The sequence below is a fragment of the Vipera ursinii genome, assembly GCF_947247035.1.
Source record: "Vipera ursinii genome assembly, chromosome: 15".
In the NCBI taxonomy this organism is placed as follows: Eukaryota; Metazoa; Chordata; class Lepidosauria; order Squamata; family Viperidae; genus Vipera; species Vipera ursinii.
In genome coordinates this window covers 4757857-4784071 of record NC_139528.1, presented here as the reverse complement: position 1 = coordinate 4784071, position 26215 = coordinate 4757857, and the positions used below count along the sequence as shown (strand labels likewise).

The 26215-nt window shown below is 47.3% G+C and overlaps 1 protein-coding gene across 1 annotated transcript; it reads left to right on the top strand.

Annotated features, from left to right (window-relative positions):
* Positions 1-4867: 4867 nt before the first annotated feature.
* On the top strand, positions 4868-17589 carry OVOL1 (ovo like transcriptional repressor 1). Its single transcript, XM_083374032.1, has 4 exons — positions 4868-5092; positions 12987-13177; positions 14291-14477; positions 15794-17589. The coding sequence occupies exons 1-4, from the start codon at positions 4996-4998 to the stop codon at positions 16099-16101; spliced, it is 783 nt and encodes a 260-aa protein (XP_083230158.1). The 5' UTR covers positions 4868-4995; the 3' UTR covers positions 16102-17589.
* Positions 17590-26215: the final 8626 nt, after the last annotated feature.

The following is a 26215-nucleotide window of genomic DNA, read 5'->3' as shown; positions in this document are numbered from 1 at the left end:
GAACAAGTGCAGAGAAGAGCAACAAAGATGATGGGGGGGGGGACTGGAGGCCAAAACATAAAAAGAACAATTGCTGGGACTGGGTCTGTCTAGTTCAAGGAAGAGAAGGACCAGGGGGGGACATGATAGCAGTGTTCCAAGATTTGGGGGGGTTGCCACAAAGAAAAGGGGGTCAAGCTATTCTCCAAAGCCCCCGAAGGCAGGACAAGAAGCAACGGATGGAAACTAGTCAAGGAGAGAAGCAACCTGGAATTAAGGAGAAACTTCCTGACAGTTAGAACAATTAACCAGTGGAACTCCTTACCTCCAGAAGCGGTGAATGCTCCAACACTGGAGGTTTTTAAGAAGAGACTGGAGAGTCATTTGTCCGAAATGGTGTAGGGTTTCCTGCCTGAGCATGGGGTTCGGCTAGATGACCTCCAAGGTCCCTTCCAACTTCTTCTTCTTCTTCTTCTTCTTCTTCTTCTTCTTCTTCTTCTTCTTCTTCTTCTTCTTCTTCTTCTTCTTCTTCTTCTTCTTCTTCTTCTTCTATTATTATTATTATTATTATTATTATTATTATTATTATTATTATTATTATTCCATTCTATTATTCCATTCCATTCTATTCTATTCCATTCCATATTTTCTATTCTATTCTATTCTATTCTATTCTATTCTATTCTATTCTATTCTATTCTATTCTATTCTATTCTATTCTATTCTATTCTATTCTATTCTATTCTATTCCATTCCATTCTACAATCTGTTCTATTATATTATATTCCATTCCATTTCATTCCATTCATTTTCTATTCCATTCCATTCCATTCCATTCTATTCTATTCTATTTTTAATTCTATTCTATTCTATTTTTAGTTCTATTCTATTCTGTTCTATTCTATTTTTAATTCTATTCTATTCTATACTATTCTATTCTATTCTATTTTTAATTCTATTCTATTCTATTCTTATTTCTATTCTATTCTATTCTATTTTTAATTCTATTCCATTCTATTTTTATTTCTATTCTATTCTATTCTGTTCTGTTCTATTCTAATTTTCCATTCCATTTCATTCCCAAACCGCCAGAAAAAAATACGTTAACCCAGTCTGTGAGTAAGTGAACGAAAACTCTGGTGGGAGGGAGGGTGGAGAATTTAAAAGCAGCTGTATTCTGAAAAAAATGACAAGGATCTGTGTATCCTTAGGAAAGAGAGGAATCTAAGGGCCACGCCTAGGTGTGCGAGTTGAGTGTGCAAGAAACAGCATTTCAAAGGCACCAGGGCTCGCAAACCCACGCATCAGACTGGAAAGGCTACCTCAATTTTTTTTTTCTTAAATCCGCCCAGCTGACTTACACCTGGGATACGCTCCGCCAGCCGCCTCCAGAACCGGGGGCCACAAGGAGAAGACGTCCTGACACATCTTTCTCCATCCGTGGTCCCTCCACCCTGTTCCCTGGGGCAGTTTGCAGAGTTTGTTCCTTCTCCTGGGAGGCCCCGCTAAACACACACACACACACACACAGATACACACACATGCGTGCCTGCACAGACACCTGGGGTTGACCTGACCCAAAGGCTCACCTCCAAGCAGCCACACACCTCAGCACCGGAGCAGGAGGGAAGCCTGGAAAACGCAGGAAGGAAAAAAAAGAAAGAAAATTAAACTCACTTTTCTAGAAAAATCAGTCCAGCTAATCAAAGGGATGACAAAGGCTTCTGAATACACCAATGAGGCACGCGCAGGCACACAAGGCCAGGCTGAGGGAGCAGTGGGGAACGGTTTTTTTTTTTTTTTGCGTTATTTGCAAAAAGAAACAGCAGCCAAGAATTGCTGGGGTGTTGGCTTCCAACCCGAAGGTAAATAAACGGATGCTTGTTTGATGAATTTGGGTTTATTGGTTGTGTGAACGCAACCCAGGACCCAATCCGAGAAAATGACAAGGCGTTCTTCAATTCTGGATTTAATGGTCTTAAACTATTTCTGGATTTAGCGGTCTTAAAACTTTTGCCGCTTCCATTTTGGTTTGTGTTCCGACTGGGTCCACAGCAGACACTAAACCCTGGTTAGCAGACGGCAAGATTAACTAACCATGATTTGCCCATCGCCGGAGTGGTTCCCACGACCCAGCCAGCAAATCTAGTCGTGCAAACCCATACCTGGCCAGCGATGGCTTGTTCAAGTCAACTCGGTTCAACAAACCACAATTTGGCACTGACACAGCCCCAAACCTCTAGGAAACAAAGAGAAAAAAAAAATAGAAGTTTTTTTCTCGCTGATTCTGAAGGCTTCGCTCTTTGACTCGACGACGACGTCCAGATCTCTGGAGGAGCTGATCATTTTGGATTTCTAGACCCAAAAGTTTGCAAAAGAAGATTTTAAGACGCCAAGGAGGAAGAACAAACACCACGCTCGCTCACACATAGGCCAGCAAGCTTGACAATGGCACATCGAAGTTTGCAGGTTAGGGAAGCAAAAGGCTCTTGCTGAAAAAGCAGAGTGAGGGGTTTTCCCCCCCCCATTCCTTCTCTCATTTTAATGCCTTTACTTCCCCCCCCCCCAACGTATATTCAGCCCTGGAGGTGAGCAATTCAATCAGAATAATCTACCCTGCCCTCTACCCCCCCCCACCCGCTCTTAAATCCAGGGGGAGGGTCCATAGATAAACGGGGGTGGGGGTGGGTGGGCTGATTTACTCCCTATATCCAATTTTCCCCCTTCAAGGCAACTTTATCAGGCTGTTGGGGCCGGGCCAGCTGGCCCCCTCCCCACCCGGGTGGGATGGGCACTAATTGTCTGTCTACCTGCCCCTTCCCCCTTGTTTGCTAAAGCTTTGTTTTTCCCTGTTTACAAAGTCTCCCATTCCCAGCAGTGAAGGGAGGGCAGAAAAAATCAAAGCTTTGTGTAGTTTCAAAGAATGCGCCTTTTTAAACCGGATTTTAGTTCCTTATATTTTCCTCCTTAAGGGCGAAGGGGAAGGCCTGATCCAGATCCCGCTGACTTACATAACTTCTCTCTTGTTAGTTAGACCCTGGGTTGAAGGTCAATTAATTAATTAATTAGATCCGGAAAGACAGGGACTGGGAGCAAAAGAAATGAATAGAGGCAGCCCTCCATTTACACGCGCATCTGAGCCCCAAAATTGGAGTTAGCTAAGCGAAACCTGCGTTGAGCAAGCTTTAGCCCCGTTTTGCGACTTCTCTTGCCGCCAGTTGTTAAACGAAATCACCACACTTCACCTAGTATCGCGGCTGTTCGGCCCACCGGGCTTCCCCGTCGTTTTTTGCTCGTCGGAAAGGTCGCCAAAGGGGACCGCCTGATCTTGGGAGACACGGCGGCGGTCGTAAGTACGAGTCAGTTGCCAAGCCTCTGAGTTCTGATCACGTGATCGGGGGGGGGGGAAATGCTACGAAGGTTGCTGCCGTTGTTAAGTTAGTCACGCCGTTGCTAAGTGAGTCCAGCTTCCCCGTTGACTTGGCTTGTCAGAAGGTTGTAAAAAGGGGAATCACACACCGCCCCGGGACACCGCGACTTGTCATAAATACGAGTCAGTTGCCAAGCGGCTGAATTTGTGGCCCTGGGGATGTCGCAAGAGTCGTGAAGTGTGAGAAGAAGAAGGAAAAAACGGTCACAATTCGCTTTCCCCCACCCAATGCCGTTGTAACTTTGGACGGTCACTAAACAAATGGTCGAAAGTCGAGAATTATCTGTAGATAAGAGGTCCCCTAATATCCACATTTTCCTAGGCTCCCCAGAGCAGGGGTGTGCCCGTTTTCCGAAGGGGAAAAAACAGGAGCCGACTCAGAAGTCGTGGGTGTCAAAAAAACTGCCATCTCCTCCTCCTCCTTCTTCTCCTCTCCCCCCTCCCTCCGCCGACCTTCCCAAACCGGTTTAGCAAGCAGGTAAAGCCGAAGTAAAGACACCGTTATTTCCAAACGCATGCGCCATCCGCACCACGCCTCCCGAACAGCAGATCAAATTAAGGAGCTGGGCCGGAGGGACGAGGTTTGCCTGTCCTCCTTGGCTCCTTTCAAAATCATCACCATCACCATCATCATCATCATCATCAACAGTCATCATAATACAGGATTGCTCCCTTTAATTTTGGGGGGGGGAGCCGGTGCATAGAGCAGCGCTTCAAATCGCAGCAAGCGCGCGCCGGGCGTGTAAACGCGAGGAGAGCGAAGCGAGAGAGGAGGAAGAAGAAAAAAAAGGAAAAAGGAAAAAAATAATAATCGGCGCCTCGCCTGTTGCTCACCTGGTGGCCGCTCCTCCCGTTCCTTTCCTTTCCTTTCCTTTCCTTTCCTTTCCTTTCCTTTCCTTCCTTCCTTCCTTCCTTCCTTCCTTCTTCCCCCCCACCCCTCTTCCCCTTCCTTTGAACCTTGATCCAAGTTTGAGCCTCGCGCGCCAGGGAAAGTGACCGGGAGAAAAAGAAAAGTTTTGGAACGTTCGCACAGAACCAACGTTCCAAGGATCGAACGTTCGCGGCGCCAAGGTTCGTTCCAGCGCGGCTCCACGTTCCGTCGGGCGCGCCAGGAGCACAGAACGGCCGGATCCCCTATGGACGATTCGGAACTGGCGCGTGGCTCGGATTGATTGATTGGTTGCTTATCGATTTTGACGCAGCGAGGTTTCTCTTTCTTTCTTTCTTTCTTTCTTTCTTTCTTTCTTTCTTTCTTTCTTTCTCTTTCTTTCTTTCTCTCTCTCTCTCTTTTTCTTTCTTTCTCTCTCTCTCTCTTTCTTTCTTTCTCTTTCTTTCTTTTTCTTCCTTCCTTCTCCCTTTTCTTTCTTTCTTTCTTTCTCTCTCTCTCTCTCTTTCTTTTTCTTCCTTCCTTCTCCCCTTTCTTTCTTTCTTTCTTTCTTTCTTTCTTTCTTTCTTTCTTTCTTTCTTTCTTTCTTTCTTTCTTTCCTCTTTCGTTTTCTCTCCTCCTCCTCCTTTCCCCGCCCTGGCGAGGGAGCAAATTTGGGAAGTTCAACGTCGGCCAGACTAGCTGACCTCGAGTTCCCAAAATGCCCAGAGCTTTCCTGGTGAAAAAAACGTGCGTTTCTGGCCGGAGAAACTGGAGCGAACTTCCCGACGAAGAACGAGGCGAGATTTACGTGCCAGGTGAGTCTCGAGGCGGGCAGGCGGGCGGGCGGGAGGGGGGAGACTGGAGAAAGGCAGGAAAAGTTGCAACGGGTCTGGGTTTGGAACCATTCTTCTTGTTGTTGTTGTTCTCGTTAACAATAACACAACGACATCGCGCTTGGAGAAGGAGCGGGAGGGGGTCTTTTCTGCTCTTTGAAATAATAAAAATAATAATAATAAAAAAAGAATTGGGTTCGATCTGAGTCGGGGAAACGCGTCTGAAAACCATTAAACCAGCAAAGCGGATGTCCCATAGTGGATTGGGCCCTCTGGGGGCGGGGAGGGGGAGAAAATGGGGAAGAGGCCGAGGGGGAGGGCTAGTAGGGGCTCCTTTCTCGGGCCTGGGTCGTTTCCCTCCATAGCTCGAGGCTCCTCCAAGCTCCACCTTGTTTTCAAGACGGGGGGGGGGTCACGGCTAGGAAAAAGTCCGTTATCAGGCATCGCTCGGGAAAGGAATTCTGGGCTCCGGTACCCCCGTCGGGTATTTTTGGGTGGGGAGCGGGGGGGGGGGGAGAAATGGGAAAAGGGTGGGGGCGAGGTCGAAAAAGCTGCTAATCACACCTGCCCGACGATCCCATTGTCTCTCCCCTCCTCCCTTCCCGCCCCCCGGCCTGGGAAGCGCAGTTAAGCGAAGCCTACTCCGCCTTCTGGAATGTTTGAACGCGCCGGCAATTTAGTGGTGCGTTGAGTTGGGGAGGCCGGAGGCGCAAATGGGAAAAAGAAAAAATAAGAAAAAAGAAAGGAAGGAGAGAGAGAGAGAGAGAAAGAAAGAAAGAGGAAAAGAGGGAGAGAGAGAGAGAGAGAAAGAAAGAGGGAGAGAAAGAGAGAGAGAGAGAGAGAAAGAAAGAGAGAGAGAGAGAGAGAAAGAAAGAGGGAGAGAGAGAGGGAGAGAGAGAGGGAGAGAGAGAGAAAGAAAGAGGGAGAGAGAGAGAGAGAGAGAAAGAAAGAGGGAGAGAGAGAGAGAGAGAGACACGGGGGGGGGGGTCTGGAAAAAGGGGGGCGGGCCCCGCTTTCTTTTCTCTCTTTTTTTTCTCTCTTTTTTGTTAGGATGGGAAGTTGAAGGTGAGGATCAGGGGCAAGCAAGGCCAACTTTGCCCTTTTTCTGGATGCGGGAGGTTGTTTAAAGGCAAGGGGGGGGGACCGTTTGGGTCTGTGTAACGTTTTTCCCGTCCTTAATAATAAGGACGACAACAACAACTAGGTTAACAGGTACCGACAAAGGAAGAATATTTAACGAATGAGAATAAGAATAATAGCGCCGGAAGGGACCCTGGAGGTCTTCTAGTCCAACCCCCCCCTGGTCAAGGCAGGAGAGCCTATATGCCATTTCAGACGACGAGTGGATGCCCAGACGCTTCTTAAAAGCCTCCAGTGATGGAGTGCCCACAACTTTTGTAGGCCGGGGTTGACACGCTCTCTGAACTTGGGTTGTTTTCTTGCAGATGTTTCATCACACCAAACATCAAGAAAGGAGGGGAGTGGTGGAGAGGAGGAGGAGGAGGAGGAGGATTGTGGGGTCCTTGATGCCCCTCTGAGCTGGGTTGTTTCCTTACGGACGTCTCATGACCCAACTAGGGAACGTCATCAGTGCTGGAAGAGAACGGGGTTTAGCTTTGTTTATATACATTTCCTTCTAGCACTGTTGACGTTTCCGAGTTGGGTCACGAAACGCCTGCAAGAAAACAAGCAAGCACGGAGAACGCCATAGAACGGGAAGGTGGGACCTTAGAGGCCTTCTAGTCCAGCCCCCTGCTCAACCAGGAGACCCTAATTATTCTGAACAAGTGGCTGTCCGGTCTCTTCTTTAAAAACCTCCAGTGACAGCCACTGGAAACTTCTCTGAGACTCTTCCTAACAGGAAGAGTCTAGAAGCAGTAAATGAAAGCAATTAACCCAGATTAAGCTACAGCCTTCCCATCACATGCAAAGTCCCGTTTAAAAGGGGTGGGGGGGTGGGGCGTGGGGGTGGGTTTTTTGTGATGGACTGGTTGGTTGAAACCCAGCCCTCTCGGATAGCTCAAAGTGTAACTGGTTGTGGGAAACGGTTCCTTCCGTACGACTGCAGCCTCAGGATGGGCGTGAGGCTCAGGCCAGGTTTAACTGGTTTTGCGTCTGAATTGTGGCTGGCTGGATTTGCTGACCAGGCTGAGGCATAGCTTGTTTACCCATCACGTCGCCTGGGCTGGCTCTAACTTCGGAACTGTCAGCTAGCCAGGGGCAAATCTGGGCTGCCTTCCGTGCCCAGAATGCTCCGCAACCCCCGGAATTTGTAGCAAATGGCCTGGCTAGCTGGAGAATTCTGGGAGCTGAAGTCTTAAAGCTTTGGGAGTGATGTTGATGAGTTCAGCTCCCATTTTAGCCATGCCGGCTAGGTGACTTTGGGCCAATCACCAGGAAATGGTGAGTTCTAGCCCTAACTTAGCCATGAAAGCCGGCTAGGTGACTTTGGGCCAATCACCAGGAAATGGTGAGTTCTAGCCCTACCTTAGCCATGAAAGCCGGCTAGGTGACTTTGGGCCAATCATCAGGAGATGGTGAGTTCTAGTCCCACCTGAGCCATGCAAGCCGGCTAGGTGACTTTGGGCCAATACACCAGCAGATGGTGAGTTCTAGTCCTGCCTTAGCCATGACAGTTGGCTAGTTGACTTTGGGCCAATCACCAGGAGATGGTGAGTTCTATTTCTACCTTAGGCACAAAAACCAGCTGGGTGACTTTGGGCCAATCATCAGAAGACAGTGAGTTCTAGTCTAACCTTAGTTATGAAAGCCGGCTAGGTGACTTCGGGCCAATCACCAGGAGACGGTGAGTTCTAGTCTTCTCTTAGGCAATAAAGCCCGCTGGCTAACTTTGAGCCAATCTCACTGTCTCAGCCCACCCTACCTTGCAAGGCTGCTGTGGGGAAAATCAGAGGAGGACCGTTTCTTTGGATATGTTTGCCGCCTTGAGTTATACATAACAAACGTAATAAAGGCGGGATACAAATAAAAAAGTAAACATCAAAAAAAAAAAAAGAAATCTGGAACCTGGCGACTTTGACTGATCCTTGTTGTTTGCTTCTGACCAAGGACAACCAAACGGTTTTCCGGATTGTTTACTTTTTGCCAGGGGCGTTTATTTATTTATTTATTTTTAAAAACATCCCTAAATGTAAAATTTCCCCTCCAGCGGCGGGGCTAGGGAGAAGATCATCAGAGGGGACCTATAAGTGATTTTTAGGAGAGGCTGATAACGTTTGGGGTAGAGCGTGTTTTACATTAGTTGGCAAGCTGCACTGACCTCAACTTAGGACTCTGTAATTATCATCTAATAAATCACGCTGGCAGCCGGCTGCAGGTTTCTGCCGTAGACGCCAGGTTTGTGAGTCGAGAGGAGCAGCGTTCCGACGGGATTTGGCTTTCTGGAGAATGATCCAAAATGCAAAACGATGCACCCTCGTGTGCCTGTTAGCTGGCACACCGAGGCACCTCTTTTGAGAAGGGACGACGAGAACGATAACCATTTTAGATTTAAATCTTGCCCTGAGGTCTTGCGTTCTTTCCCCTTCCTTCTTGGCTTCTGGCATCCTACAAACAACCCTGCGAGGTAGGCTGGGCAGTGAGGGAGATGGACAGGGAAAGAGAGAGAGAGAGAGAAGAGGGAGGGAGGGATGGACGGATGGAGAGAAGGCGAGAAGAGAGGGAGAGAGGTAGGCTGGACAGAGAGAGAGGGAGAAGAGGAGAAAGAGAGAGGGAGAGAGAAGGAGAGGAGAAAGAGAGGGAGGGGGGGAGAGCAACAGACATCAAAAACTACCTCCGGTTACAAAAAGTTTGGCTTCCATAGGTAGAACTCTTAAAGTTGAAGCACAGAGCAGAATAGCAGAGTTGCAAGGGACCTCGGAGGTCTTCTAGTCCACCCCGCTGCTCGAGCAGAGGACCCTGAGATCTGAGAAGGTCTGCGGATCAATCTCTTTTTTTCCCCCCCAGAAAGGCAAGGAAATATGATGGAACACAGGGAGTCCTCGACTTACAACTTTTCATTTAGCGACCGTTCAAAGTTACAACGGCACTGGGGGGGGAAAAATTGACTTAGGACACTTTTTTTCACTTATGACCGTTGCAGCCTCCCCAAGAGGTCATGTGATCAAAATTCAGACATTTGGCAATTGACTCATATTGATGACGGTCGCAGCGGCCGGGGTCACGTGATCGCCTTGGGCGACCTTCTGACAAGCAAAGTCAACGGGGAAGTTGGGTTCACTTAACAACCGGGTTACCACCTTATCGACAGCACCGATTCACTTAACAACGGTGGCCAGGAAGGCCGTAAAACGGGGCAAAACTCACTTAACGACCGTTTTTGCGTAACCCTGGAAATTACGCGCGCCAAATGTGGTCCTAAGTCGGGGACTAGCTGGAGAACTCCAGGTGTGGTTATTATCTGCCTGACCGAACAAAACAGTTCTTCTGAGAACGTGCAGAGCGTTGCGTTCACAGACTTCTTTTTAGAGCTTCTCCTTTAATCTTCTATCAAAGCACGTTCAAAGAATAGAAAGCTGCTATTCCTTTAGTTCTTTGCTTGGAATGCACTGCAGTTTATTCTTATTTTATTTTATTTTTTTCTGGCACAGGAGGTTTGCCTATTCATTTTAATTTTAATTAAAAAAGCAAACTTAAAAGGCAAATAAATCTGCTGACAAATTTGACAGGCCTGTGCCTTGCCAGTTCACTTCGGGCTGTTCCATCTAAATGAAAGCGAAATAGAACACTAATTTGGGGCAAGGAATGCAGATTCTTCTTATATGTACAGGCAGTCCTTGACTTACGACGGCTTGTTTAATAACCAAAGTTACAAACATCACTGCAAAAGGGACTCGTGACCGTTGTTCACACTTACGACCGTTGGCAGCGTATCCCCCGGGTCACGTGAACGGAATTAAGACACTTGGCAACTGACTCACACTTATGACGGTCTGCAGCCTCCCGGGGTCACATGATCCTCTTTTGCGACCTTCCAACTCAGTGGGGAAGCCGGCTTCACTTAACAACCGGGTGGCTAACTTAACAACTGCAGGGATTCACTTTTAAGAAAGTTGCAAGAATGGCCAAAAAAATGGGGCAAAATTCACTTAAGAAATGTCTCGCTTAATGATAGCATTTTGATCCGGGGACCACGGGGATTGGCGCAACAGTCGTAAGCGTGAAAAAAAGGGCCTCGGTCACAGCTTGCCTTCAGAAATCGTGGGCGCTCCATCAGTGGAGATTTTTGAGACTAGACAAGACATGTGTCTGAAATGGTATAGGACGGTTCTCCTGCTTAAGCTGGGGGCTGGACTAGAAGACCTCTAAGATCCCTTCCAGGTCTATTCTATTCTATTCTATTCTATTCTATTCTATTCTATTCTTTATTCCTCTATTCTATTCTATTCTATTCTATTCTATTCTATTCTATTCTATTCTATTCTATTCTATTCTATTCCATTCCATTCCATTCCATTCCATTCCATTCCATTCCATTATTCTATTCTATTCTATTCTATTCTATTCTATTCTATTCTATTCTATTCTATTCTATTCTATTCTATTCTATTCCATTCCATTCCATTCCATTCCATTCCATTATTCTATTCTATTCTATTCTATTCTATTCTATTCTATTCTATTCTATTCTATTCTATTCTATTCTATTCTATTCTATTCTATTCTATTCCATTCCATTCCATTCCATTCCATTCCATTCCATTATTCTATTCTATTCTATTAGACACTTGTCTGAGATGGTATGGGTTCTCCTGCTTAAGCAGGGGGCTGGACTAGAAGACCTCCAAGGTCCCTTCCAGCTCCTATCCTATCCTATCCTATCCTATCCTATCCTATCCTATCCTATCCTATCCTATCCTATCCTATCCTATCCTATCCTATCCTAAACATGTTTCATTTGGACTACCTGTTCTTAGGCTGAGTTGGTTCCCCCACCCCCCCATCCATCGTACAACGGAGTTGTAAAGAATGGGACAGCCTTTGTCCTGTTCTTTGCATGCACTTCGGGGCAATTGCGACACGCAGCCGCCCACTCCACTTTTTTTGGAGGCAGGTGATGGGCCCTTAAAATGTGGCGCCAGCCCCGGAAACGCTTAATTAACTCCCAGGGTTGGGCCCTGCTTTCCAATAACATCCCGGTGAACCGGTTCCAGGCTGTTTACTGCTATTGCAGCTGGCGTTGGGTCCTGATAGATAGAGGGACGCGGAAGGAGGGGATAAGTTTTCTTAGGGGGTGGGGGTGAGGAATGAGCGAACCCCCGCGTTTGTTCCAACCGTTGCAGTCATGAGGACTAGCATCCTGGCCAGCCTTGCGAAACTGCCCTTCTGCTCAGCGGAGGCTTTGTTTGGCGCCCGCCTCGTTTTTCATCTCCAACCTGCGCTGGTTCCCCCCCCCCAGATATCTGGAGGTGAGCCAGTTCTGAAAGGCCCGGGGGGAAAATAAACCCCAAATGTGGCTTTTGATAAGTGTTCCTAGAGTCCCCGGTTTTTTTTTGTTTCTTTTTTCCCGAGTCAGGAAAAGCGACTCTTATTACCAAGCGGTGCCACTGAATTTTGCTCTGCTCAGATATTATCTGAAGCACAACCTCTCCTCTGCGGAGGAGAACCACCTCCGGGCCAGAAAGAGAGCAAGTTAAGATGGATTTGGGGAAAACATTATGCACAATGAGATCCGGTGGCATGCAGTGGCTGGGTTCTTTGTGATTCAGCGTATTGTGTGAATGCAGGCGTTGTCTTGGAGCCATCATCACCGTAAGCCTTGCTAATTGGGGCATTTTAGACTCCAGAAAGCTAGATGAAATGTAAACCAGTGACAAATTAGAGAGATGGGCTGTGGATTAAAGCAAATGTTCTGCTGGGTGTTCAGGGACGTTTCATCGCAGCTTAATCCTGGCTTAGCCTCAGGGGTGAACCCAGCCAGAACTGGTCAGCCTGCAAAAGTTCTGCAAGCCACAAGTTCTGGTTCTGGTTTCCTGCATCCGGCAAGAGGGTTGCAAGAAGTCCTTGACTTACGAGCGCAATGGAGCCCCAAATTGCATTGTTCAATGGTTAAAGTGAATTTTGCCTCAGTTTACCCCCTGTCTTACCACAGTCCTTAAGTGAATCACTGCAGTGGTGAAGTTAGAAAGGCAGTTGATAAGGGAACCTGCCCCCCCCTTGACTTCGCTTGTCAGAAGGTCCGAAAAGGGGATCCCACCGACACGGCAACCGTCGTAAACACGAATCCGTGGCCAAGCACCCGAATTTTGACCGTGCAACCATGGCAAAGGCCGTAAGTGCGAAAAAGGGGCCCAAGTCGCTTTTTTCAGTGCGGTTGTAGTTTCGAACGGTCGCTAAATGAACTGTTGCAAGTCCAGGACTACCTGTAGTCTATAGGACCTCTAGGAACCCCATTTCCCCCCGTTTTTTTTTAAAAAAATCTTCTTTTCTTTTCTTCACTCTCCCTGTACCTGTAGTCTATAGGATCTCTAGGAACCCCATCCCCACCTTTAAAAAAAAAAACTTTTCTCCAGTCTCTCTCTACCTATAGATGGCCTGATGGGGGATGGGTTTGGATTTTATTGTTGGTTTAAATGTATTTTAATCTATTGTTGTAACTTGGGCATCTTGTTTAATTCCTTTTTAATTTTTGTATTTTGTATTTTTATATGTTTGCCCTGTTCACCGCCCTGAGTCCTTCGGGAGAAGGGTGGTATACAAATTAAATTATTATTATTATTATTATTATTATTATTATTATTATTATTATTATTATTATTATTATTATTATTATTATTATTATTATTATTATTATTGTCTATAGGACCTCTAGGAACCCCCCCTTTTTTAAAAAAAATAATAATCTTTTTTTTTCCAGTCTCCCTGGGCGGATATGCGCTCTGGAAAGACCCCGAGCCTTCAGTGGCCGAGCAGCCATCGTTCCCGATGCCGCTGGACATGACCCTCCGCAACTCCGTCTACACGGCGGCTCAGCCCCATGGCACGGCCCATGTCTCCGGCGGGGCACGGCAGGAGACCGAGTCTGACTTCTGCCCCTCCACGGTCAAGGTATAACCCGACTGGCCGTTTGCGCCCCTGCGAGTAGTTGCCAGGGAAGCAAACAACAACGAAGGGGTACGGTGTGATTGTGTCGAAGCCGCTCCTGGGCTGAGCTTGCTTAAATCAGGGCTGGGGGGCACAGAGAAAGGGTGGGAAGTTAGTCGTATTGAAAAAGGCCTCGGGGGGAACTGGGCGATTGTTGCGGGCGCGCTCACAAAATGGTAGTCGCCAGGTGCAAAACATCGGCGCCTGTCTAGTTTCATTTTTATTGGCTAAGAAATGTCCCCAGATTGGATGGCAGATGATGAAAGTTTTGTGTGGGAAAGCAGCCATAAGTTGCTTTTTTTGACGCTGTTGCGACTTTGGTCGCTAAATGAAGCGTCGCCAGTCGGGGACTTTCCAAACGGGATGGGTTATTTCCAAAGGAGAGTTTGGAGGCACTGCGGCTTCTAAACGACGGGGCTGGGAAGGGTTAGGGCAGTGATGGCGAACCTTTTAGAGACCGAGTGCCCAAACCGCAACCCAAAACCCACTTAGGTACCGTCAGGTACCAGGTGGGTGTGGCCCATTGGGTGGGCGTGGCCCATTGGGTGGGCGTGACCCATTGGGTGGGCGTGGTTGAGGTGGTAACGGCAGACTGGGTGGGACTAAAAAGTTCAATCCATCAATTCCAACTTTCTGAGATCTATTTTTTTTCCCCCGCAGGAAGTTGAAATTGATTGATTGATTGAACCTTTTTTTTTTCCTTGCACACGGCAGCGGAGGCCTAGAGCGAAAAGGTTTTATAAAACCCAGCTGAAGGCCTGGGACTGGGGCGACGGCGCGCGTGCCCACGGAGAGGGCTCTGCGTGCCACCTGTGGCACCCGTGCCATAGGTTCGCCACCACGGGGTTAGAGTCTCCCATTTTGAAAATCTTACCAGTTGGAAGTGCCGTCAGGTCAAACTAGACGGGCGGTGCCCAAATCTGGCTACTGGGCAGCCATGAGGACTAGAAGCTTAACTTCGCTCTGACCGGCGAGGACCACCTCTCGGGGCTGAATGGCAGGTTAGGATGTGGCCAGTCCAGGCAGAGCTCACATGGAAGCTGTTCTGTTTCTCTCGCCACCTGCCCCCCCCCACAGGTGACCCCGGCGGACGGTCCCATTGAGCAATTTTCCTGCCCGTTTTGCCAGAAAGCCTTCTCCTACCAGCGCATGCTCAACCGCCACCTGAAATGCCACAGCGAGATCAAACGCCACCTCTGTCCCTACTGCAACAAAGGATTTAACGACACCTTTGACCTCAAGAGACACGTTCGGACGCACACAGGTGAGTTTCGCGCGGACGGACGGTTTTTTCCCCCGCGGGGTTGAGATCGATCCGCGAGTCGGTGCCAGGAACGGCTTTTCCGATCCGACTGGGGATGATAGTCCCATTAAAAAAAAAGCGGGTCTATAACTCGGGGTCTTTCTTGGACCCAGATCTATGGATATATAGGGGAGAGGGAGACTGTTCTCCCCCCCAGCTGTCCTTGGCGTACGATGCCCAAAGTACAGGTGTTAACAGCGAGGATGTTTCCCCGGTAGATCAAAAAAGGAGAAATGGTGGTTGTGCGCTCAGGATTAATCCTCCGTTCTGCAGGTAGTCCCCAAGTTACAAGCACAACGGAGCTCATTATTTCTGTTGTTAAGAAAGAAAGTTGTTCAGTGGGTTTCCTTATGTGTCAAATTCCTTGTGGGTCCAATCACACCTGTCTAGTAATTCTATTCTATTCTATTCTATTCTATTCTATTCTATTCTATTCTATTCTATTCTATTCTATTCTATTCTATTCTATTCTATTCTATTCTATTCTATTCTTTTCTATTCTATTCTATTCTGAATTTCTATTCTATTCCATTCTTCTGAATTTCTATTCTATTCTATTCTATTCTATTCTATTCTATTCTATTCTATTCTATTCTATTCTATTCTATTCATGTTCTGTTCCGTTCCGTTCTGTTCCGTTCTGTTCTACTCTACTCTACTCTACTCTATATTCTATTCTATTCTATTCTCATCCATATCCTATCCTATCCTATCCTATCCTATCCTATCCTATCCTATCCTATCCTATCCTATCCCATCCTATTCTATTTCCATTCTATCCCATCCCATCCCATCCTATTCTGTTCTGTTCTGTTCTGTTCTATTCCCATAACCATCTATTCTGTTCTGTTCTGTTCTATTCTGTTCCATTCCATTCCATTCCATTCCGTTCTATTCCATTCTATTATCTGTTCTGTTCTGTTCTGTTCTATTCTAATATTCTTTCCTCCGGGAGGAATTTGGGTTCCCTTCTCAACCAGATGATCCACTTAATGACCATGGGGATTCACTTAGCAACGGAGCCCAAAAGAAAAGTCACAACATCTGGCTCAACTGACTTAACAACTGCCTGGCTTAACGACAGAAATTCTAGTCACAGCTGTGGTTGTAAGCTGAGCGCTACCTGTAGCCCAGGGCACTAAGACAGGATGTCGCAATCGAACGATGCAGGTGAAGAGGGTTGTCTGGGCTCAGAATCAGAACAGAGCTGGAAGGGACCTTGGAGGTCTTCTAGTCCAGCCCCTGCTCACTCTTGGGTCCCTCCTCCTCTCCCCCAGGTGTGCGTCCCTACAAGTGTGAGCTGTGCGACAAGGCTTTCACCCAGCGCTGTTCTCTGGAGTCCCACCTCAAAAAAATCCACGGGGTGCAGCAGAGTTACGCCTACAAGGAACGCCGGGCTAAACTTTACGTCTGCGAGGATTGTGGATCGACGGCCGACAGCCAGGAAGCCCACCTCCGTCACCTACAGGACCGACACCCCGACAGCCCGCTACTCCGCAAAGCCTCGCGCAAAGTCGCCACTACGACCCTTCACGGCATCATGGACCCCGCAAGCATCCTGCAGGGTGCCAGCCCATGTTCCTAAACATCCTGCCCCCTTTTTTGGGGGGTGGGGTGGGGTGGCTGGTGCTCCTTTGAACTTGAGAAGACCCCCCCCCTTCTCTCTTGACCAGGCCAAGGACTGGAGGGCTGAGTTTGGCCGCTGGACTGACCGCCAGATCCGGTCTTTTGAATCCGGCCTTGGGAAAAGACACGCCGAGAAAAATTCTCCGTGAATCTTTCATGAAGCGCTGGGAAATTATATTATTATTTTTTTAATCTGGATCGGACTTCCGGATAGGATGGCGGTGGCTTCGGGCGTTAGAAAGGGCCTACCTTGGCTGCGTGGCAGGCCAAGCCTTGGGTGGGGGGTGGGATGATTCTCAGAGGTCATCTAGTCTGACCCCCCACCCCACCCCTCTGGCCAATGCAGGAAAAGAGTTGATGAAACTTAGTTGCTGCATTGGGGCTGTTTCCGGGCTGCCTTTAAATCCTCACTCGGGTGGTACAAAAGTGTCTCTGAAAACTGGATTTAGAATCGTTTGATACCATTCTCTGAATCCCTCACCCATTTTCTCGCACCCAAGCCCGAGGACGTTGTGTAACGGTGTGAAGATTTGGGGAGATGCCTTGAATGTCAAGGCAAAAAATAACAAACAAGGTTGAGCAATGGATCCCGTCACCAAGAAATGGTGTCTACCCTTTCGCTGGATATGTGAAATTCTAGAGGCTTGGGAGTTCGAGAAGCGGTGGAATGGATTTCCGCCCCGATTAAGCAGGGGGTTGGACTAGATGACCTCATGGCATCCCTTTGGGCTCTGTACCTCTTAATGATTTTTTTTCCTGCCTCAGGGCCCAATCAAACTAGTCTGACCTTGGAGATTTAAGTGCCTTGACTTGTTTCTCGGAACCAAGGCAGGGTTTGAATGAGAATGACAATCTAGTTTTGAAACGAGAATTATCTCAGGACTGGCGCTAAAAATGGGGGTGTCTGGATGAGCTTTTTGCAAGCTTCCATTACGCACCCCTCTTTTTTACTGCCCAGAATTCAAGCTCTGACATTCTAGAATCCGGTGAGTTTTTTGTTTGTGTGTGTGTGTGTGTGTGTGATCGTTTCAACCAATGCGAAAAATGTATTATTTATCCAGCTACGGATTTTGAGTTTTATGAATTTTTTTTAAAAAAAGATATACAGTATTGGATTGCTGATAGGACTGAATTATTTCTAGCCTTCTTGAAACAGGGCAGAACAATGAGTTATTAGCAAGTGCAATGGTTTCCAAAGATTATATAGTAAGGGGTATTTTTATTTAATATTATTATGAATGTGTGAAGACGTGGTTGCTGCCACGGCGTGGCAAGGCACCGAAGCTTAATTTTCAGCATCTTGTAGGAAAGAGGCATTATGCCAAACACCAGGGTGTGGATCTTGTTTACATATCGGCCGTGTTTTGTCTCAGACTTTGGGGGAACAAGCTGGGCCTGTGAACTTTTAATGTTATTATATTATTCGTAATCTATTATTCTTCCCCTCCTACCTGTTAATTAAAATAAAGAAACTGGATTCTCTCTGATAAAGTTGCACGTCGTTTGAATTCCAAAGTTGTGGCTCGGATGGGACCTAACATGACTGTAGGAAGCTCAGGAGAAACAGCTAACTGGGAACCAGGAAGATGGGGCGTGTGGGAAACCAGTTCCTAACTTCCCTTAGCAGGTTACAGGTAGTCCTCAACTTACGACGAGATTTGGGAGCGGAGTATCCGTTGCTAAGCCAGGTGTTTGTGAAGGGACTCGTGCCCAATTTTATGAGCTTTTTTCGCCACCGTTTTTAAGCGAAGCCCTGCAGTTGTTAAGTGGATCAGGGGGTCATTAAGCGGATCAGGAGGTCATTAAGCGGATCAGGCTTCCCCTATCGACTTTGCGTGCCGGATGCTACATGGGAAGGTTGCATATGGTGATCCCGTAACCCTGGGATGCTGCAACCGTTGTAAACCCGAGTCAGTTGCCATGTGCCCAAATTCTGATCACGTGACCACGGGGATGCTGCAACGGTCGCAAGTGCGAGGACCAGTCCCGAGTCATTTTTCCCTCCCCAGTGCTGTTGTAACTTTGAAAAGTCACCAAATGAATGAATGCAAGTCGAAGCAGTCCTTGCTTAACAGCCAGTGGTTCAAAGTTATGACGGCTGCCCGTAACCGCATCACTTAATGACAGCAATGTTGGCAGTCCGTCCCCGTTGCCATTGTTAAGCAAGGATTGTGGGTCATCGTTTATGTATTTTTGATGGTTGCAGAGTCCTGGGATCACGTGATTCCCCTTTGGTGACCCTCTGACGAGCAAAGTCAGTGGGGAAGCCAGATTAAATACCTGCAGTGATCTACTTAAAAACTGGGGCAAGAAAGGTCGTAAAATGGGACCAAACTCACTCAACCGTCTTGTTTAACAACAGAAATTTTGGGCTCAATTACGTTTGCAAGTCGAGGACCGTCGCAGAGGCAGTTCTGTGTATTTGTAATCAAAAGAGGAATTGTTTGGCTTGTCGGAATCTCATTTTTTTTTCTTTCTACAATTCTTCAGCGAGAGTGGAAAAATTGCCCTCTTAAACTGACTTTGCCCAACACGCTTAACTCTGGTCAGTAATTAACCCGGTGATTGCTTTTGCAAATGGGCTAGGTTTTATGAATTTTAACTTTTTCGCTTTTGGAGGGTTGTTTTGCCAACCCCTCTGGTGTTTTTAATTCCCAGTTCAGTGCTAACGGGGTTCTGTGTAAACTCAAACAAAACAAAAAAAGGCGGGGTGGGTGGGATTAATTGGAGAATCCAATCGAATCAAACGAGACATGGATTAAGTTAGAAGCTGGTCCTCAGATTAAGCAGAATTTTGATAGAAGGGGATATTTTGTAGCTCAAAGTTGAAGTGAGGGGTGCTTGGTGCTCTCTGAGCTGGGTGGTTTCCTTGCAGACGTTTCGTGACCCAACTAGAGAACATCATCAGTGCTAGAAGGGAATGGGGTTTGTGGAGAGGAGGAGGAGGAGGGCTGTGGGGTCCTTGGTGCTCTCTGAGCTGGGTGGTTTTCTTGCAGATGTTTCATGACCCAACTAGGGAACATCATCAGTGCTAGAAGTGAGGAGGAGGAGGAGGAGGACTGTGGGGTCCTTGGTTCTCTCTGACCTGGATTGTTTTCTTGCAGACGTTTCATGACCCAACTAGGGAACATCATCAGTGCTAGAAGGGAGAGAGGGAGGAGGAGAAGGAGGAGGAGGAGGAGGACTGTGAGGTCCTTGGTGCTCTCTGAGCTGGGTGGTTTTCTTGCAGACGTTTCATGACCCAACTAGGGAACATCATCAGTGCTAGAAGGGGCATCTGCCACAAATCCACTCGCTTGTAGCACTGTCGATGTTACCTAGCTGGGTCATGAAAAATCTACAAGAAAACAATCCAGCTCAGAGATCAAGCCCACCCCCCCAATCCTCCTCCTCCTCCTCCTCTTCCTCCCTGCAAATACCCTCCGGTCCCAATCTAACGAATCAACGAAAAGCACTTTTTCTGTCTATCCAAAGCCTACATTTTCAGCAGCAAAGTGAGCGGAGTTGTACTGTTATTGTTCAGCAGCTGAGAGTTGCAAACTGGCTGATGATAAAAAGAAAAAAAAAAGAAAACATTGCTCTAAAGATCGACTGTTAAATTTCCTGCCCCACCAGAGAGAAATAAAGGAAGTTTATTCCATCTGAAGCTCTCTCTCCCTTTTGGGGGTGGGGTGGGTGGGGGGGTGTTCAGGATAATTTTTGGCACGCCCAAGCTTTGCTTAGATTTTGGCGTAAACACCTCTAATGAAGTGGGAAGCAACAGACAACAGCTTAGGTAATGCTGAATTTAATTATCTGAAAGGTTAATTAGACTTGAAATGAGGATTCGCTGCCTGAAAATATTTACGGTGGCCACCAGGGGGCGGAAAGGGATTGCAGGCTGCAATACACAACCCTATTTCCCAACGAACAGTTTTCATCAAGTTTGCAAAGAAAATCATTTTTAACCTGGTTTTGAAAGTGAAACGCACGTTTAAAAAAATGGCGGGTCTCGGAGATGAATGAGGGTGAAATATCCCCTCACCATTTCTGCTTCTCAAAGATTTGTTAATTATCTAATGGCTCCTGCAAAGCATCAGAGAAATACTCTTAGCTACCCAACCCTGACTGGCGCGTTTCCAAAAACTGCATTCTGTGCAGTCCTTCTAAACTTGCAGAACCTGGTTAGGAAGAAAAAAGTAGGCTAGGAGCAAAGATTCAAGAAATAGAACAACTCTTCGGGAGGCCCTTTGGATGACAGCAGGGATGGGAGAAGAATTCGGCTTTTGCCTGGCTGGACTACAAGTCCCAGCAGCCCCAGCCAACGTGATCCGGAATGGGGATGCTGGGATCGATTGAGACACCAGGAATAGAGTCCCTGGGTCAAATCCTCGTTCAATTCTCTTGGACCACACTTGCCAGTCGGCCTGGCCTACCTTGTAAGGTTGTTGTGAGGATAAAAGGGAAGAATAGAATTTCCTGCAGGGACAACGGATTCTGATGGAGTTAATTTAGGCTTTAATTCAGAAATGTCAAGTTGACAAATAGATCAATTCCCCTGGGTTGCGAGATGTTTTTTCTCTGCTTCTGGCTTTTTTTTTTTTTTTTTTGCAATGATCGTTAAGCGAATCACACGGTCGCTAAGCGAGGCGTGTAATTGCCATTTGCAAGCTCCTTCTGTTGACTTGGCTTGGCGGAAGCCGGCTGGGAAGGCCACAAATGGTGATCCTGTGACACCCCCGCCCACCCCCAAGGAGCTGTAACCCTAAGAAATACCGGCCGGTTGCCAATTTCGATCACGTGACCCATGGGGATGCTGCAATGGTCACATGTGTGAGGACCAGTACTTTATTTCAGCGCCATCAGAAGTTAAAGAAGTCAAGTCAAGGAGTGCCTGGAAGCCCTTTGGCTAGTTCTGCTTTCCAATAAAGGAGAAACTTTGCACGAAATGAGGGGTCCTTGTTGCTCTCTGAGCTTGGTCGTTTTCTTGCAGACGTTTCATGACCCAACTAGGTAACGTCATCAGTGCTAGAGGTTTGCAGCAAACCCCACTCCCCCTTCTGATGATGTAACCTAGTTGGGTCATGAAACGTCTGCAAGAAAACCACCCAGCTCAGAGAGCAGCGAGGACCCCACAGCCCTCCTCCTCCTCCCCCTCTCCACAAATCCTATTCTCTTCTAGCACTGATGATGTTCCCTAGTTGGGTCACGAAATGTCTGCAAGAAAACCACCAAGGTCAGAGAACACCAAGCACCCCTCACTTCAACCTCCTCCTCCTCTTCTTCCTCCTCTTCCACTCTGCAAACCCCCTCCCTTCTAGCACTGATGATGTTCCCTAGTTGGGTCATGAAACGTCTGCAAGAAAACAATCCAGGTCAGAGAGCACCAAGGACCCCACAGTCCTCCTCCTCCTCCTCCTCCTCCTCCTCCAACCTCTCTCCCTTCTAGCACTGATGATGTTCCCTAGTTGGGTCATGAAACGTCTGCAAGAAAACAATCCAGGTCAGAGAGCACCAAGGACCCCACAGTCCTCCTCCTCCTCCTCCTCCAACCTCTCTCCCTTCTAGCACTGATGATGTTACCTAGTTGGGTCATGAAACATCTGCAGGAAAATGACCAAGCTCAGAGAGTAACAAGGACCCCACAGTCCTTCTCCTCCCTCCTCCTCCTCCTCCTCCTCCTCCTCCTCCTCCTCCTCCTCCTCCTCCTCCTCCTCCTCCAACCTCTCTCCCTTCTAGCACTGATGATGTTCCCTAGTTGGGTCATGAAACATCTGCAGGAAAACGACCAAGCTCAGAGAGTAACAAGGACCCCACAGTCGTCGTCGTCTTCCTCCTCCTCCTCCTCCTCCTCCTCCTCCTCCTCCTCCTCCTCCTCCTCCTCCTCCTCTCCCTTCCAGCACTGATGATGTTCCCTAGTTGGGTCATGAAACGTCTGCAAGAAAACAATCCAGGTCAGAGACCACCCAGGACCCTTCCATTCCGCTTTCCCAGGGCAAAAGGTTGAGGGCTTTCGACTTTTTCTGAACGTTGCGCACGTCAGGGAGCTGACTCAGTCCCAGATGGGAACTGGTGGAAGAACTTTCTGTACCTCTGTAGCATCTGGGAACATCGATATGCAAGAAGACCACGCTGAACTAGCCGGCTTGTCTACCCACCAGGTGGAGGGGAGTCGGTGAGGAATGTTAATGGTGAAAGGTTGGGTTTAGTTTAACGCTGAAAGAACAGCCCGGAGCAAAATGTGCTTGCCAAATTCAGACAGTTTTCAACCTGCCGAGAAGCAGGTTAAGTATCTATCTATGATGTACTTCCTTGGGTCTCAAACCAGGATTTGCCTAATGCAGTTTTCAAGGAAGGGACAAAGAGCAAACTCTGACCTTTTGGGCTGACACGCCAAGAAAAAGCCTTTTAGGAAAGGAAACATTTTTTTTTTAAGGTGGCTGGGTTTTAAACGCCAAGAGCCAGGTTTCTAGTCCTCAGGATGGGTTGGAGAAGGAGTCCAAGTGTTCTCAATGCTGGCGATTGGTGTGGACTCTCATCGTAATGTGTTAAAATCTCTAGCCCCACCATTGCCAGCATTTAGAACACTATCTATCTATCATTCATAATTATCTATATCATTCATCTATCATTCATCTCTCTCGTTCATTCATCTCTCTCTCTATCATTCATCTCTCCTCTCATTCATCTCTCTATCTTTCATTCATATCTCTCTCATTCATTCCTATCTCTCTCTATCATCTATCATTCATCTCTATCTTTCATATCTCTCCCTCTCTCGTTCATCTCTCTCTCATTCATTCTCTCATTCATTCCTATCTATCTATCTATCTATCTATCTATCTATCTATCTATCTATCTATCTATCTATCTATCTATCTATCATCTATCATCTATCATCTCTCTCTCTCATCCATATTTTCAAACAATGCAAATGCCCATTTTAATTTCTTTTTTTCTCTTTTTTTTGCAACAAGAGCAGGCACCCCCCCCAACTCTTTTAAGGCCAACTTTTCTCCCCAGCCAGATTTTAAAGGTGGCACTGCTTGAACTCTGGGCACCCCTGATTTTGGGACGCAGCCGTGTCCGGGCTGTGCAACCACCCCTGTCTTTGGCTAAAGGTCATTCACATTTACGACTTGGACGTCTGTCCTGCCCCTTCCTGGGATCTGAAAGTTCTGGCCAGACAGTTGGAGCAGAGTCCACCTCTTGCCAGCCGAGTACCTGCCCGCCTCTCCTAATGCCAACCTCTTGCAACTAATGAACTTGTCATTGCAAAATGTTGACATTTAATTAGCGAGGCCTCGTGGCTGGAGCCGAACGGTGACTTGCAGGCTGCTGGCTCCCCAGACAAAGCCATGTTCTCTCCCCCCCCCACCCGGGATGGTTGGCAAAGCTGACTTTGAAGTGTAGGGCACTGAGATCGAGGTGATGGCACCAGGTTGCTTTTCGGGGCCCGGCGCCCACCAGCCCTACTTGGAGCCAAACGCCTGCAATAACCAGAAGCGTCAATTTTCCCAGAAGACGGTAAACAGCGTAACAGTCATCCTAATAATAACACTATTATGCATCGGCTAAGTTGCAAATAGCAATATAAATGAGTGCAGGAAGTCCTCGACTTACAGCAGTTCAGTTAGTGACTTGTCGAAGTTACAACAGCACTGGAAAAAGTGGCTTAGGACCGTTTTTTCACACTTTTGACCATTGCAGCATCCCCGGGTTCACGGGATCAAAATTCGGACGCTTGGCAACGGACTCGTATTTATGACGGTTGCGGCGTCCCGGGTCACGTGACCAAAATTTGGACTCTTGGCAATTGGTTCCTATTTATGACGGTCACTGCGTCCCGGGGGATCATTTGATCCCCTTTTGTGATCATCTGACCAAGCAAAGTCAATGGGGAAGCCAGATTCACTTAACAATCACGTTCCTAACTTAACAACTGCAATGATTCACTTAAGAACTGTGGCAAGAAAGGTCGTCAAACGGGGCAAAACTCACTTCAATGTTTCACTTAGCGACCTAAATTTGGGGCTCTATTGAGGTCGTACGTTGAGGACTACCTGTATCCTAGGAACAATTCCTTACAGATTTACTTGTGTTAGTGCTTAATCTCAGTTGCATTGGCGATATCCCCATGTCCTTTTGTCTCAGGGTGATGGCAGATATAGTCTCGACTTATAACTAGTTGCTTAGCGACCATTTGAAGCCATAACAGACCAGAAAAAAGGTACTTATGATCTGGATTTGAAGATCTGACGACAGGGCCTTCCCACGGTCCCCGTGATCACATTTGGCGGGGCTTGGCAACCGGTCTGCATTGATGGCTGTTCGTAGCATCCCAAGGTGATGTGACCTCAATTTAGGATGGTTTTTTGGGGGGCCTGGAAATTGATATTTACTTCCAGTTTCCAGCAAAAACTGCTCATTGCAGACAATGGTTTCGCTCCATGACGCTGGAAAAACATCATAAAATGAGGTTGGTCACGTGATGCCCCACCTAACAACCTCAATTGCAGCCATAAGTCGAGGACCACCTGTAATTCAGTATCACAGGTGCGCTGTAGACACCCGTCTTCACAGCAGCAAAAAAAAAAATGGGCAACACTGTTTTGGCATTCTCTGTCTCGCCTAGAAATTGAACTGCAATCCTAGAAAACTAACCGATGTGCCGTAGAGGATATTTTATTTTTACATTAGTCACCGAACCTGTGATTTCCTAGTGGCCTTCTCTCCATGTCTAAGCAATTGAGACCAAATGGAGAGGCGCTGCTGCCCCCTGGTGGCTGTAACTCCCAAAGGGCTGGGAGAAATTTCTGGACGGGGCACGAATTAGCAAGCCCGTGACGGTGAGTCAGGTTCAGGTTTTGCTTGTTGATTTCATTGCTTCAAAGAGGCAAGTTACAAGCCCTGGTTGATGGGTGTTAATTAACTGTCTCTGAGATTTCGTGACAGACAGCCTCCAGAAAAACAAGGTGCGTTATTTTGCAACCGTGCCAAACATAAGCCTTCCTTCTCCAGGGAATATATTAAAATATTATTGGCGAAATCGGAGACGCTTCAGCTCAGAAGAGAAATCCAAAGTCAAAGACTAGAGCTTTTTCTTGTCATTTGCAGCTTGGCTCACTTGCCCGAGCCAGCTACAGTTGTCTTGTTTTCCTTGGCTCCCCATGTTCCTCTTTAATCTACCACAGTGTTGACTTAACAATCACGGACCACCACGAAACAGGTCCTGAATCCAGGTCGATGACGTGACCGACCCATTTTATGTGTGTCACAAGTTACGACCATAATGGGTAAGTTCCTTTACGGTCGCAACTCAAGGACTGCCCGTCTTCTATCCGGATTCACTTAACAACCGTGTTCCTAACTTAACAACTGCAGTGATTCACTTAACAACTGTGGCAAGGTAGGTGGTAAAATGGGGCAAAACTCACTTAACCAATGTCTCACTTAACGACAGAAAATAATGGCTCGGTTGTGGTCATAAGATGAGGACTTACCCGTATTCCGGATGGAGAAGCCTCAGGATTTGAACTCCAGCCCTGCGGGGTAAATAGTTGACGAAACGAGCCTTCACTATTTCTACAAAAACATTTCTGCTAAAAAAAAAAAAGCCTTCGTTCTTCTCTTTTCGTTCCCCCAAAGTTTGTGTGCCACATTCCCCACCCTTAAATTGCATACTTCATCCTTGTGCCCTCCTGGAGTTTACGCACTTTTTTCCCCTTTAACCCAATCTCTCCCCCTCACACACACACACACGCACACACACCCCTGTCCTCATTTTCTTTTCCAGTTGATCCCCTCCAAACCAGCGTAAACGTTAACCCAATCAGCTGCTTCCTGCTCGTCATAAATAATCCAGGGAAAGAACAATTTCAGGACAGTTTTGCTTAGCGGGGACCCATCCGCTCCCTCAGAACTTGGCACAAAGGGCAGAGAGGTTTTTGGTTTTCCTCTCAATGTGGGGGAGTGCTGAGAATCTCAATTTTTTTTCACCCGCTCTTCATTGGACAGCAGATTCCTGGACTCACAAAACCTTCCACCGGATCCTCAAATCTGCCCCAGCGAAAAGGAGAGTCAATAGTGTAGGG